The sequence below is a fragment of the Cinclus cinclus genome, chromosome 6 (genome assembly GCF_963662255.1).
Source record: "Cinclus cinclus chromosome 6, bCinCin1.1, whole genome shotgun sequence".
Lineage (NCBI taxonomy): Eukaryota > Metazoa > Chordata > Aves > Passeriformes > Cinclidae > Cinclus > Cinclus cinclus.
In genome coordinates, this window is record NC_085051.1 from 12,349,890 (window position 1) to 12,365,861 (window position 15,972).

General features: G+C 39.5%; 1 protein-coding gene across 1 annotated transcript in view; it reads right to left on the bottom strand.

The window, feature by feature from the left end:
- TUB (TUB bipartite transcription factor) overlaps window positions 1–15,972 on the bottom strand; it is a 65,467-nt gene that overhangs the window by 16,367 nt on the left and 33,128 nt on the right. Inside the window, exon 4 of the mRNA XM_062494270.1 lies at window positions 7,925–8,059. Within this exon, the coding sequence (XP_062350254.1) occupies window positions 7,925–8,059 (135 nt within the window). The remainder of the gene's footprint in view (window positions 1–7,924; window positions 8,060–15,972) is intronic.

Here is a 15,972-nt window from a genome sequence, read left to right on the forward strand (position 1 = left end):
CTGAGTTAGGAAAATCACCACACAGTTAATACATCAGAGCAAAACTATAAGGAAGATATTACATATTCCCTGGAACCTCCATCCTCTTGAGATGCTTAAATCCCAACCAGGCACGGTCCTGAACAACATGCTGTGAGCAGGGATAAGGGACTAGAGAGTGCCCAGAGGCATCTCCCAGCCTCAGCCATGCTGTGATCCTGTGGCTCCTGAAAGAAACTATTTACCTCCTTATGGCTGCAAATCACCTCTGAAGAGAGAAAAAGAAAATAAAGGGTGGGGGGTGTTCTTACCACAAGTCAACTTCATTTTGTTTCTTCAGGACAGCAAGGTAAAACATCAGACTGCAAACGTGCTTCAGCTCTTAGTTAAGACACAGAGCTGGAATATGTTACTAAATCAGCTACATAAAAATGCACTTCTGCATCTATAAAAATGGTAACATTTTCATGTAGAGATATAATAAATAGCATGAGCTGTATACTGCTCATGCTAAATAAGCAAGCGACATTGTGGAGAGCTAGCAAGCACTACAAGGAGCTAATTCAGTAAGGGAATATGGTGCTTCTCACATCAAACAGAGCTGAATAAACCCTGTGAGAAGGAACTGCAGGGACTGGGATTTTTTTTGGACTGTGATCTGTAGCAGAAGTCTCCAAGAAATACCATTTCATCCTGCTTTGCCAGCAGCTGTCAACTTGCATTAAAAGACAGCTGGATTATACATTTAGCACGCTTAACTGTACTTTGCAGTATCTGCTGTCACTGCCACTGCAATACGAAGAATAAGTGGAAAAAAGAGTGGTTCATATCCCCAGGAACAGCACTGGCCGTGCAACCACTCAACGAGATGCAGTCTGACACCACAGAGGTGCTAAACTCACAGGGCACAAGACAGAAGGAATTATTGATTCATCTGCATCACACAGACACTGGCAATTTCTGCGCCAAGCCTGCAAATTCTGATTTACTTGCAGCAAAGCCAACAACAACAACGACTAACAGTAAATAAATAATCTCTCCATCCAACCTTGAAGGACTAGATAAACACCATGGAAATGTCCCTGTGACCTTGCTAGGATGACAATTTCAGAAGCAGCTCTGTGTGACACAGAATGAACAGTATCATCTCCTGTGCTGCAGGTACAATATGGCAGTGAACAGAACTGCATTTTTCTTAAAATTGATCTATGAGAAGCAGCACTGCAAAGGTGCTCTAGAACAGACAGATAGCTGCTCAGATCCTCTGTGGTATTTTTAACAGCTTTACAATATTAACCATTATTATTAAAGTGGCTGCCTAAAGATAGGTTCTTACCTTAATACTCTGAATTTCAAAAGTCTTAAGCATCCATGAGTTTAACAAGATGCCTCATGCATATCATATCTAGCCCCTTATTAAGCACTGGATGATACAAACCTAATTTTGAGAACGCTTTTGAGAAGGAACAAAACACCTTAATTATTCCTCTTCAAAGCAGACATTGATCTGCAGCAAATTAAATGCCTTCGACAGCACTGGAGATTGCACTGAGGCTGCTTTTTTCAGATGCCTGCAGAACATCTGCACTCACATCCCATGCTGTCAGGAACATCGTGTATTATTAGGAGTCAGGACAAAGGCTACACTGGCAGGTCACAGTTTTAGAGAAGAAAAATCAATTTCAGTATTCTGAAGAGTGCATCACTAGTAGAGTGTGTTATTAAGCGTTAGGAATGGTTCCACTGGCGAGCACATTTAAGGGAATGAAATATGGAGCAAGACAGAGAGGATTTAAAAAAAAAAAGAAGAAAGAAAAGAGTCTCTGCTGCATTTGAACACTGTAGGTGGTTCATGGCAAATACAGCACTTACTACATTAACTATTTAATACTTATGTGTGTGAATAATCTTTGCAGCTACGCATGCATGTGTAAAATGGGATTAAATACAGGCATACATACACATTTTTCTCTATCACAAGGTATAAAAGTGCATTTTTGTAAGCCATAGTTGAAAAGGTAGCTTTGCCACCACCTACCAAACATCTGAAAACACCTGAAAACGCATCCAAGCTTGTGCAATCATGATATTCAAGGTGGATCTCTCCCCCCTCTTTGCCTCACTGACTCCTTTTCATCCAATTCCCAGAAGACTGGTTCTCCATGTAATAAAACAAACCACTCATCTATAGTTTCTGTGCTTAAGGACACAGTCAAAAGAGGCAAAGAAGCTGAGTGGGTTGTGCCAAAAAAAGTTTTTTATTGTTAGGCTCAGCATTTTTTACAGTGTTTCCCAAAAATCAGGTAGGGAAAATGTTTGACAGACACAGCCTTGAATATCTGCTAAGAAAAAAAGGGGAATTTTTGAGAGACAAATGTGAAGGAGGGCAGAGAGGAAAGAAGAAGGTTAGAACAACCCTCAGAACACCAGTCCTACAGAAAAAGCCTTTTGGTAAACTTTGACATGATTATGTCACAGATGAAAACCAGAGGTACCAGAAATGAAAACAAAGCAGTAGTGGGGAAAAAAGAAAAGCATCAGTAAATAAGCATGGCTGGCATTTATATCCTGCAATCTACTGTTCATCAATGCCTGTATTCTATTAGCACCTAAAATCTTCTAGACAACATTTATAAATAGACAACACCAATCTGTTAAAAGCTGCTAATCTAAACTACTGAATGGCAAACAAGATTAGGTATCAGAAATGGAATATAGCATAGAAAACAAGTAATTCTGTCCCTGCTTTACAAATGAGGAGCTGCAGGACAGGGAAGTTCTTGTTCCCATTTTACAGAGCGCTTAAGGCACAAGTTTGATGTATGAAGATGGGCACACTGCTCACAGAGTAAGAATATGATTAATCCCTTTGCAGATGAGACCTGGAGAGCTGACCAAGGTCAGGCAGGAGGCCTCTGGAAGAGAACACTGTAAAAGAGAACACTGAGCATTTCCTGAGCTCAGTTACTGGTCTGACAAAGGAGTCACATCCACGTGGATAACACCCAAGGCTGTGGGTGCAAATGCTATTCAAGACCTCTGCAGAGCAGCTCTCCCTCCAACTGAGGGACAGCAGCACAGCCCTTCAAAGGATGGCCTGCTCTGAGGTCAAGGACAGGGAATCCCAGGGGGATCTGACACCAGAACAAATAGTCCCCATCCTTTAGAGAACTTGGCTTAAAGCAAACCCTGCTGTCAACATTTTCTAAACCATTTCCCACCATATTCCTCTTCTCATAGGGGCTGTGCATCCACTGATAGGAATTCAAACAACTGCAAAATTACAAAGAGATTTGTTTAGAGGGAAAGGGAGCAAATTGATATATATTTTTTTAAAGACATCTAGAGGTGATTTAGTCCAAACTTCCACTGGACTATTGCTAGCACCAGATCAGGACACTAAAAGCAGTATAGAGCTTAGTGCTCAAGTACTTGACTTTGATGAAATCTAAAACAGTAAACAGGAACTGTACATTCATAAATCTTTATCCTTAGGAGGTCAAAATTACTTCTTCACAATCAGGTTCATGTGTTGCCAAAGCACAGCCTGAAAGGTGTGTCACATCTAGAAATAATAGGACTTTTCTTGGTGGAAATTCGCCTTTTGTTCCTCCTACTCTTTTTATTTAGTGCCCAGGGAAGCTGAGATAAATCTGCTTTACACGAACTTCCCTCTCCCATCAGAAAGGAAGTGCTACAGTGAGAAATGATGCTTCTTACCCAACAACTGCTGCTGCTTTCTGAGCCAGCCAGTGTTAATGAAGCTGCTCGTTCCACAGGAAAACGGGACGGGATGCACAAATCAAAACACTCAGGCAGGCGTGAAGGAGAGAGAAGAAACACGGAAGAAGCCAACCAAACCAAAGCAGGGAATAGCCAGTCTGGCAGGAAAAGCTCTGTGTGTCAGAACAGCTCACCAGCTTCCTGGCTCCCAGAAAGTCAGCAGAAGGTACCACTAAGGTACCACTTCAATTTAAGGTACAGCAGAAGGGGAAAATTTCTGCGAAAGTATAGTTTATTTTGATATTTTAAACACAACCAGGTTCCTGATTTCACTGAAAATTCTGCTGAAAAAGAAATCTTCATTTATGTTGTTCAGAGCAGGGCTTTCCTAGAATGTACTTATATAGTGCAAGAGTTTTGGGAAGAAAAACCAAACTCAACCAGCCACTAAATAACTTTTCACAGAATGATTCCTGAATTTTCATATCAGATTTCACTCTGTATTAACTCCTGGCTTCTTGTGCTTTTCTGGGTTTTTTTAAATATTCCATTTTATCTTCCTGATTTGCCCCATTCACTGCACACAGCCAAAAATGTACTTTATCCTGTGTATTTATTAACTCCTTTGTAAATCTTTCCCCTATCTTAGGGGGAAAACCCCACCAAACAAAGTAATGGCACCACAATGTACCTGCAATACTTTCATGAATCTCCTTTTTAAAAGAATCATCAAGTTATTTCACAACTAAAGATGCTCTGGCTTTGTGATATTATGTAGGGTGCATACTTCTCATAGGTTCCTGCTGCAAATATTTTCACTAATTTGCATGATTTTTCTGTTGAACCACATAGTGATGCTGTGGACTGGTTCACTGCTATCCTGAATCACCCCAATCTGCCACAAATCAAACCAGAATTTGATCCACTACCTCCATTTAAAAGACAACCATTTTACATAATGCATTTGTTACATCTGGGCTTTTTTTCCCCCCAATACTGAATATTATGCCAAGCAATAAACTTTGAGACTGAAGCTTTCAGAAATACCAGTTTAATGAGCTAAGCTACTACAAAATGTCACCAATTTACTGCGGTTCCAGGCTCTGTCCCACAAAAATTATGGTTCTTTTTAAAAATAGGCACAGTGCACACTGCATACTGCCATTAAGAAATACCAGTAATAATCACAGATTTAGAAAAAATTGCTGAATGCCATGCTACCCATCAGAGAATTACTAAGTGCACTGACATGAGCAGTTAGCTACATTCCTTTTCCTATGCCAGTGTAGCCTGTATCATTAAACCTGATATTTCTCTCACGTTTGTCTTCAGCACATTGTTCTGATCACAGCTTCATCACTCTTCAAGCCACTTAAAAAAGCATTACACATCTAAAACCAGAGTGCAGTCATCACACTACAGCTTCAACAGCTACTCATGTATAATTCAACAATTTTTTGCTCTGAATTAGCTTCTTATTCATGGGATCTGGTCTAAGTGTTCTTTTTTCTTAAAGCACAAAGAGCTGAGCTATGCTTAGAAAGGGAAGGTCCACTATAGCTTAATACTAACAAAAACCTTTAAAATGCTATTTCAGCATGTTAAGTGCACTCACCCCTCAGCATTCATCCTGATCATTTACAGGACATATAAAGGTTACACTCTGATTGGAGACAAACCTGAAGCAATTGCAAAGCTAAAAGCAGAACCTAAAATTTCCCAAAATTTGCTCTAATTACCAATTAACTCCAACAAAATCTGATGTGCTAAAACGTGGTATAAAACCACTTCCCCTTCATCCATTTTCATAGTTAGACCTGAAGTCATTTGCAAATCCATTCAATATTGTTGTAAAAAAATCTTTCCTTAAGACTCACATTTCTTTTTAAAAGTAACTGAAAATTAATACAAGTTCCACTACAAGGTTCTGTTTTTGCATTTTCTTCATTCCTAAGTTCAAAATTAGTTATGTCTGTAGTGGATTTAGCAACAAAATCCCTCTGGAATTTTAAAGACACATTTGGTTTTTTTACTTTTCCATCCAATAAAAAAAATATTTTGCAGCTTTGATAAGGACGGAAGACTGGAAATCCAGTCATAATCCTCCCAAGTTTAAAACACTGTCAAAGGTAAACCAGATATTATTGCAAATATTATTGAAATTATACATGAATGAACAGATAATCCCAGTATACAGAAAAAGTAGACGAGCTGGATGAGGTGTTATGTGTATGCTCTGAACATACTTTGACTGGCTTTTATTTGCTTCTAATCATCAACATGAGCTTCAGGAGAGGAAATACTGAGCATTTTCTTTTCTATAACTGATGTACAATTGGTGAATAACACCTCCACCCTCTGAAAACCTGGAAGTGATGGGCAAATGCTGAAGGCCAGAGAAGAGCTCCCATAGCACAGCAGGATGAGCAATAAGAATTGCAGCAGAGGCTGAGGTTTCTAGGGCTAAAAATATTAGCTCCCAACACATGGAGCAGTGTCAGCATGCCAAAGTTCTCAGGCTACACAAAATTACTTCACTTTTACGGACACAACTTGTTATTATTAACATAGGCCAATATTTGCCTGCTTGGGGAATTTTTCAGAAGACGAGTAAAATTTTAACAGGCATGTGAGAAAAATGCTAGGTGTTACCTGCTGTGGGATAACCAAAAAGTTGTGCAGCACAGTATCTTCAGTTCTGAATACAGTACAGACACAGTCATGTCAAAAGAGGTATTATATGAGATAAAACAGAGCCTTAAGGCTCTGCTGTAACCATGATTTAAGTATTAGCTCACATAATGCTCCCTTCCAGGTTTTCTTTTAAACTAGCAATAGAATTTTTACTCCTCAGCAAGACATACTTCAAAATAAAATTTGGCGTTTGTATTACTAGGCTGGAATGTCGTTACTTTTTACATTAAACTGGGAAGTGTTCGCTTTCTGCTCATTCATTTTGCCAATAATTTTTACACTGAGTTAATTTCACCCTTGACACATACTCCATCTTTTCTCAAATATATGAAGAGCCTTTAGCTCAGGGCCAGGCTCTAAAGTCTGTATAACCTAGAGCTTCTCTTGCAGCCAGAACTACAGACAGAAAGATGTTGTAGATTCAGATCTCAACAATTAAGCTGCAATATGCAAAGGATTTTCCTAAGGTAGGCTCAAGTCCTGCAAAATCCCTACAGATAAGCCCCAATACTTTGACCTCAATAATTAACATTATTAGTCACTGCTATCTTTAAAGAGACTTATCAAGGATATACACTACTTTTTCAGTGAAGAAACAGTGGAGAAACTTGGGCATGCACAAGACAGGAATACAGTCCAGGCAAGACAGTGCTACAGTGGCCTTATTCAAGAACTGCAAATTATTGGAAAGTGATTTCATTTAATTAGTAATTCAGCACCAAATAAAAAGTAACTGTATGTGGTACAACAGCCTCTCTTTTTCTGTGAGGGTACATATACATACACATACATATACATATGTAAAGTAGCATATATAGAGTAAAGTAGCTCATCACTTCTTCCACCTAGCTCAAATTGTAAATCTAGCAGTGGCAATGTCATTTCTACCTACCCTTTTGTCATTACCAATAGTGCATTTTTTTTCGTCCACCTAATGGTAGAGTTGCAAGAAAAGTCATTGCAGAAAATTTTTCATACTACCACCTCCCATTTGTCAGTCAGATGAGACAAAGTAACACTGAAGTAAGAACTTGAAAAACCCCTTTGAGGATCTGATCTCAGTGTTGTTGAATTGATTTCCAAAATGTCCCCTTTAACCTCTAATTTATATAGTTTAAACCTCACTCAGAGTCTGGACAGAAGCAGCTGTAATTTAAGGCTGCTTCTCCAAACAAGATTAGTTTCAGATAATCTGAAAAAGCACACCCTCATAAGATGGTTCTCTTTTTTTCACCACTGCAGGAAAACACCATCATCTTTCCTTCAGAACTTTCTTCCTCCTCTGCAGTTTGAACAAGCACTCTCCTCTGGAAAAGACTCCATTTACAAATTTTTCTACTCCAAGGCTGTACATGCCCAGACACAACCAAGTCACATACATTTTCCAACCTCAGAAAAACTTCAGGAAATTAGTTTTAATCAATTTTCAGGTTTTCAAATAAATTATATAAAAATAGCGAGAGAGAGAGAGAGAATTGACAGCAAAATAATGAATTTAACATCTGACATGCAGCTGCATGCAGCTAACCTTTGTGTTTCCCTTTTTTCTCCTTTCTGGTGCTGCTACTCTGACAGCTCGCAGCTGCTGCCTTGGTTTTTTTAGTTGGTTTCGGAGCTTGGGCGTCCACTACCACCTTTACATCTTCCTGTTCAGCCTCCTGCACTGCTTCAGAGATTCAGGGTACCCCACCAAAAAAGAAAACAAACAGAGAGAGAAAAGAGAGAAACAGAGAGACGAGAGAATGAATTGAGAACTTTGCAAAGGCATAAAAGAGAAAGAAAACATAGCAGAGTTTGGTACTTCAGAACGATTTATGCACTGAGGAAAGTCAAGTAAACCAGAATTTGCAAAGCTACAGTAAAAATCTGAAGGTGTTAGGTTAGCTGAGATATATTTCCTTACATTTTTCTACCTCACAAGAATATATCAACTCTCAACTTTCAGTCCAAAAGCAACACCAGGATATTACTGTGTAATTGAGCTATTGGAGGAAGCATTTTTTCCTCATAGTAAAGCTCTGCCAGAATGATCATCAACAGTGGCAGCAGGAAGGCAGAAAAATTTTATTCTGATTTTGCAGCATCCATGCTTAAAGCTACATCCTAACTCTCCAAACAAGGAATCATCAGAAGGTTTCTTTCGAAGCACAACTGTGTAACACAGCATGACAAGTAGGTTGGCCATACATTTTATGGTGAAACTACACCCAAGATGAATTTAAAACCTCTTCCTACTTTGTAGCATACGCAAATTAATTAATTCCTTGGAAGGACTCTCTACAAAATATGCGTGGCATAAACTGTGAATGTCAGCACAACTCATGCAGTGTTTCTTGTTTTCAAAGTAAAAAGAGCCTTTATCATTTTCCTAAGAGCACGACACACTTTGAGGTCAATATTTGAGTCTCTGAAAGCAATGCACACCATAACTCTTTCCTCTGGCTAGACCAAACCTTGAAGTTAGATGAATATCACAATTGCCTTCATGAAATGCATAAAGAAACTGTCAAACTTCCCCCCAGAAACTATAGGTGGGCACTAAGAGATTTTGGAGTTGGCTGCTGGTCACTGGTAAGTGCTAAGCCCCACTGACTTCATGTGGTGACCACGGTTTCTCTCCCTGGCACATGGGAGAAGAAACCCAAAAATCAAGTACTTTCTTTGAAAGGGTAAATAAAAGTCCACTAAGGACCATTATGGGAAAGTACTGATTGCCTTAAAATTACTTTTAAAATATTCAGACAAACTTCCTAAACACCCAAAAGACTAAATGATTTTCCATGACATGTGGACTGACACTATTCTCTCTCAGAAGGGGAAAATTCTCCCTAAGCTTCTGGGCTGTGAAGCAACTTTCCTCTTCAGCAAATCCTTCAAGCGCATGAATAGAAATAGAAACACCAGGGAGATTCTCAGAGGAGAAAGATGAAACAGATTTAGTCATGTCTGTGTAGACTGCAGCTCCCAAACCCGCTGCTACCCTCCCCAGCACAGCAATCTGCTGTGAGTAGCATTGCACTCACAACACAGCAGGCACCTGAGGCACTCCAGGAACTCCTGCTCCTTTCCTCGTTGTGCGGAGGAAGGGTTCCAGCTCTACAGAGCATATACATTAAATTATTAGAGGACAGACTTGAAGTCCAAAGAAACAGTTTGTCACCGCCCAATTTTTCATGCCTGCCTTTGTCAAACACTATATTTGTACCTCAGTCTCTCTTTAAAAACTAGGCTGTGCTCTTTTAACTGTTTTGAAGATGATAATCCATGTTACAGTTAAATTCAGGACTTTACAAATGACCTATATTAAATGGCCAGGCAGTTCTTGAAATCAATTTAAATCTGGCTGTATTCATTAATTCAGGAGCACCATTTACTTGGTCCAAAGCAATGATCAATCAGCAAAGGATGAAACTTTCTGACATTATTAATTGCAAAGTTAAAGACTTCTCTATCTTGCCAGCCATTCTTTGATCTTTCAAAAAAAAGCCCTGAAGTTTTTTGAGTTACTTCTGCCTCAAAACTTTGAGCAAGAGGTATATGATTAGAAGTTCAGTGAGGGAACTCCAAAGGACACAAAAGGGACTATTTCCATTGCTTTAGTCTATGAAGCAGAGAACAGGATTTCAGCCCAGTAGCCATTCTGAGCATATACCTTGGCTGCTGCCTGTGATAAATGGGCCTTTCAGACACAAGAGATGGAGGCTGCAGAATGTGATTTAAATCATAGAGATAATGATACTGTGCCTTGGTTCATGAAAGGAATTGGCACAGAATGTCCTGTTTCTAAAGGATACATTTCTGAGAATTACCATTACATTTAAAGTACTACCTCTATAATAAATCCAAATTTAATCCCAACATTCCATGTCCACCACAAAATCATCTCATTCTTAGCTTTTAGCTATTTAGTAAATAGCAGACCTCAGCTAAGGTTTTACCCACTCACTCATGCTTTCTCTGGTGTTGTCTCTGCAGATACCAAAGAAAGTTCTCTGTACAAATTCAGTTCAGGGCATATCCTTGCATTTAGGAATGATCCTGTCAATAGGCCAGCCAGGATTTGGATCCTTGCAGCCTGCAAACCCAAAGGGACAGGTCTGTGAGCCTCCCCTGCTCAGCTGGTCCAGCAGGCTTGGATGTGGAGCAAAGTAAAAAATCCTGTTTTCTGTTTCCAGTGCTTTCTCCTGCCCTGGAGAGTTGGAAGGAGGACCATTTCTAAGCCTGTGTACTCGCTCTGCAGCTGGTCATTAGCATGTGCAGCTTTGAACTTCTCGAACCAGCACTCCTTCCAGGCTGCCTTTGTGGAGATGAAGCAAGTCAGAGAGGCAGTGTTTATCCCCAGACACACAGTCAGGGGATCAAATGTCTTCCCCTCTGCCCTCTACTGCATCTTTGGATCATTATCTAACAGAGTGACAAAAATATCCCTTCTCAGCAGGATGGAAACCTTGAGGTTAACTCTAGCCTGCGTTCTCCACAGGCTCTAGACAGCCCCATAAAACAATTCATAGATCCATGCAAGAAAGCCTGAATAAGGAAAATGAGATCAACTGGCTCCCTAAGTACTATTCACTGATACAACAATATGATTATGTCCTTTGCTGGTCATCAAAAAGTTAAAAACAATGACAGGCAGCACCAGAGGACAAATAAATTAAGAACCTTAAATGCAGCTATGTGGGGATGAAATTTCAAAGACTGTCACTCAAAAATGCATTAATTTCAGTACAACTACCATTTTAGGCAGCTTTGAAAATCCCTACTGTCCCTACTAAGACGTTATCTTAAACAGTAGGAGACTAGATTTGAAAATCTATCCTGATACTTGATATGCCCCACTCCAGATTATTAAAATCTTCACTTAAAAAACTCGGAGATTTTCCTTTTCCATAAGAATTATTTGTTTGTACTAGAATTTGCATTCAGAGAAGAAAAAACTGGAGGAGCAAGTGCTGTAGTGAGTCATCATTCCAAACAGAAAAATCCACCGAATGCTCAGACCTGGTATTTCATTCTAGTTTGAACTTAATAAATTGTAAAAAATAGTTTTGAAATAAATGCCAAGCTTACAAACAAAACTACATCAATTTCAGTATTATTCATCGATGTTCATTAAATCAAGTACTGACTACTAAACTCAATAGAGCACTAAAAAAAGTATTTTTCAGGAGACACAAGGGAGCGAAGATTGCAGTATTAGTTCAGAATCTCAGAGGAAAGGGGAAAAAAGGGGGGGGAAAAAGGGGAGGGGAAAAAAGGGGGGGGGAAAAAGGGGGGGGGAAAAAGGGGGGGGGAAAAAGGGGGGGGGGAAAGGAAAAAAGGAAAACAATCTGTTAACATAATACAGGCGAGTGTGGAAGGGCTTCGTCAAGGCAGACTGGGGCAGTGTCCCAGCTTTACCTTGCACCACCAATAAAACTCAGAAAAAAAGAAAAAAGAAACCTCTCCATAAATCAGTTCTGTGATGGACAACACTCCAGGCTCCAGGGATAAAGCTACAATGCACAGTCAAATAACAGGATGCAGTTTGTAAGTATGTGAGTAAACTAAACTATGATGTAGACAACTCAAGCTGTTTTTCAATTCTGTAAATTAACCACACATATTTATATGAATGAATGAAAATGTGAAGCATGTCTTTCCATCTGGCCTTCACGATGAGAAGTTCACACAGGAAATAAGTTTCGAAGTAGCATGAATGAAAATGCAGATTTCTTTTTGCCATTTGTATGACTGTATTTCTTGGTATGAGTGCTTGCACACTCTTATGATCTTAGAGGAAGGAAAAAAAATCTATGAATCATAACTTACCCATCTTTGCCACATGAAAATGCCATGTGCTAAAAAAGGTGCTTCTGATCAGTACATTATATTAAGAATGAAGTAAATGAAAAAAAATCACAAAAAGAAAAAACAATTCTAAAATTGTGCGGCCTCTCTGGAAAACACTTTAAGTAGAAAGAGGCTGAACCAGACAATGAGATATGTAAGGAGAGTATAAGGCAAATACTGAAGGCAAACATTCATTCTATTTACCAACATCCTCTCAACAATAAAAGGGAAACCCAGAATGAGTACCATGCAAAGAAAGATCAAGTACAGTCCACTCAGGGTGTACCTTAACAAATCAATGTGAATTGGTTCTCCATTTCTTACTGTTGCCTGAGATGCTCTTGTGTTTCACTGTAAGAATGGCTTATTTTCTTTGTGAAGTCCTAGCCTTAGTCAATCCTGCTGCTTATTTGGGCTGTTATTCATTATTAGTTTATTTAATCTACTTAGATTCTGAACTGGTCTAGTATTTCTACAATCATCTAAAAGACACTGCAGTCTATCAGAAACACTCTGAATATGGGCAAACCCACAATATTTTACAGTACCATGAAATATTTTTATTAGCTTTACACAGACCACACAAATAGTTGAATACAAAGACCTGAATTAGGACAAGGACTTTGGTGTGTTAGTTACTGTTTAATCACAAAGATTCGGTTCCTGCTTCAAAATGCTGATATTCAAAGGAATTACTCCTCCAGCTAGTAAATTATGGTCAGATTCCAAATTCTCAAAACCTTATTGACAATAAAATCCCTAAGGCTCCTGGCAGTTTATGCCTCCAACAGTGATGACGACCAGGCTTTTGTTGCAAACCTGAAAATATTCAGGAGTGAAACAGGATGGCTTTTTTAGTGCTCCAGAAAAAGGAACCAATGTACCCGGGAACTTGGTGCTGCTTAAACACATTATTAAAACCACATTTGTCTAAGAGTTCCTCAGAGAGAACAAGGGAAGGGATTAAATAAAAGATACTTCTTAACCCCCTACGTACCTGCTGGCTAATCCTGGGGAGGGGGAAGGCAAAGGAAGCATGTGAAATGGAGAGTTGATAGCAATGAACTAGACTTCGGGAGAGCAGACAACTAACAAGGAAAGCTAAAATGGTCTATGAGAAATCTAGCCAGGAAGATTAAAGACAGTGATAAATTACATAATTACTCTGTGATACTGGAGCCTTGAGGGCATGATTAGGCTCTAATTGCCCTGATGAGCCTCCTTGGGGGGTGCACCCACAACCTGCCCATGGGCTTTCTTCCAGCTGAGCCCAGGGCTGTGCTGTAGGTGCTGCTTCCAGCCTGTGTCCTGGGAGCATCCTGGCACTGCAGGCAGCTCATCTGCCCCACGGAGATGCGTGCACTGCAGCATCTCCTTTCCTGGTACCCTGGAGGGTCCTGGGCCTGCTTCATCCCTTGCCATGTCTGGCACTGCAGGGAATCCTGTTGGCAGCTCTGCCTGCTGTGTTTGCAGCCTTTGGGATGGGACTCTGCCTGCCAGGGCATCTCCTGTGCTCATCTTCACCTCCTGGCTCCTGAGATACTGCCCACGACAGACAACAGCTAAATGTGAAGTAGTAACTTCACAAGTAAGAAAGTAAATTTACTTTAAGTGGGACATTAAAGGAAAGAGAAGGAGTTTCTCAAGCCATTTCCTCTGAACTTTCCTCTCAAATCGTCCAGTACCAAGAACCACAAAAAGACCCGTGCTACCCACTGCCCTCTGCTCCTTCTGCTGGCTTTGTTTATTTTGGAAGTGCACCAGTGCAGTAAGGACTGCTGACAAATCAAAAAGATGCTTTAAAGATTAAGGTGAAGAGCCTGCGGCTGAAATAAAGATTTCAGAATATATGCTTATTGGAAGTTAAGTATTTTGCCCACATGATGTTTGGAGTGCTGCCAGATCTCTCAGTATTAAGAGTCCTTTGCAAAAAACATTCCTTGCTACATCCAAAAAGTAAACTAATTCCTACCCGTTCCAAGGTCAGTGGAAAAGAGGGATGGAGAGACTCTTCTGATGAACAGGCAAATACATGATTTTTTTAAATTAACAGTTAATGGATGTCACCTTTAAAAGCTGACAGCTTTGGATACCCATCAGAAAACTCTCTCTCATCGTTCATGGTAAATAGAATGACACGTCAAATTTAACAATCCAAAGCTATGAATTGTCATCAGAGGTCTGTTTAACACACCACACAAACATTACATCTAGATGTGCTGCCAAATGTCAAAGGAGGAAAGTAAAGAAGTCATTCTGCCTTTTTACACATGGTTAATCTAAATTGGAAGTTGCAATGAAAATTACTCTGGGAGTATCTAATTGAAAACATTTTTAATTTCAAGTCTTATAAAAAAAGCCACAGCTGCCACAAAGTATGGCAATATTAATGAAAGCATATCTGGCACTCATTCAAATCTCTGCCTTCCTCAGTGCTGTGAAAAGAAAAATCACTCCCCAATGGAAATTCACCATTTTCACAGAAGTAAAATCTCTGTAAAAATGGGCTTTCAGCATTTGCATTAAATGTAATTAAATAATGTAATTAAATTGTTGCAGTAATTAGTGTATCTCTGCATGCTATTTGGCTCAGTATTTGCAATCCAGATTGAAAAGTACTGTATTTGTAGCAGAATTTTGCAAGGTCAAATCAGGCTAAAATGCTTGTTCAGGTTTTCAACTAACTTCACAAAATAAGTTGAGTAGAAATACAGGAAAACAAGCAAGCAGGTGTAACTGTGACATATTACAAAACGGCAAATAAAATTTTAAAGAAATTTTCAGAAAACGAGTGGCAATATGTCCTTATGAAGGACACTGAATTGAACAAACACCAGAAAACACAAAGAGAAAACAATGTACATGATCTCTCCAACAAAGAAGGATTAAATTTCTTCTGGTGAATGAATGCCTTTGTTGTCTTTCATACAGAATTTAAATTTAACAGCAATGCAAAAAGTTGTTATAGGTTCTTACGTGGCTGCTTATAATGATGAAACAGCAATTGAGCTGTGTTTGTGAGAGAAAGAGGCTTTATTAAATAGTAGAGCCCTGGAACAACATCATGGAAGACAGTGGAAGGACATTTATTCCTTGGAATTGCAGGCAGATAAATGTAGGGCCTAATTCTACCTGATGTACAGATGCTGATAAATGTGTTACCACTGGCTGGGACTCCAGCTCAAAGTAACCCTTTATAGACCAGGGCGCCAAGGAGTTTTTCTCTCAAGTTGGTCTTCTCAGCCTAATTCATCTCAGCTCCGCAGAAAACTTTTGTTGTTTTTAATTAATTAGCCCTCACGTCAACAAAAAAAGGGTCTTAAAAAGATACACTACATGCAAGTCACTTGCAAGCTGAAGTATCTAAAGACTTTTATCTGTAGGTGAGATATGGGTACAAATGAGAAGAATTGTTCTGTGTGGACACTTGTGCATGGTGGATTGTGCAGAGCCACTTCCTCACGGGAGGGGCACCCATCTCCTTAAAAGTCTCATGGCACTCAGAGGAATTGCAAGCAACACTTAGCAGGGAACATGAATACCATTTTATCCTACCAATGTGTAATTCCTCTGCTTTGAAGTAATCTAAGAAAAAAAAATTGGCATTTCTGGCAATACACAATTAGCTTAACTAGCAAAATATGGTGTTCTATTCTATCTACCCTCTATCTGTCTACTCTATCTACCCACAGGTAGCTCATCAGGCCCATGTTCTATTCCAGAACAAGAATGACTGACTTTCTA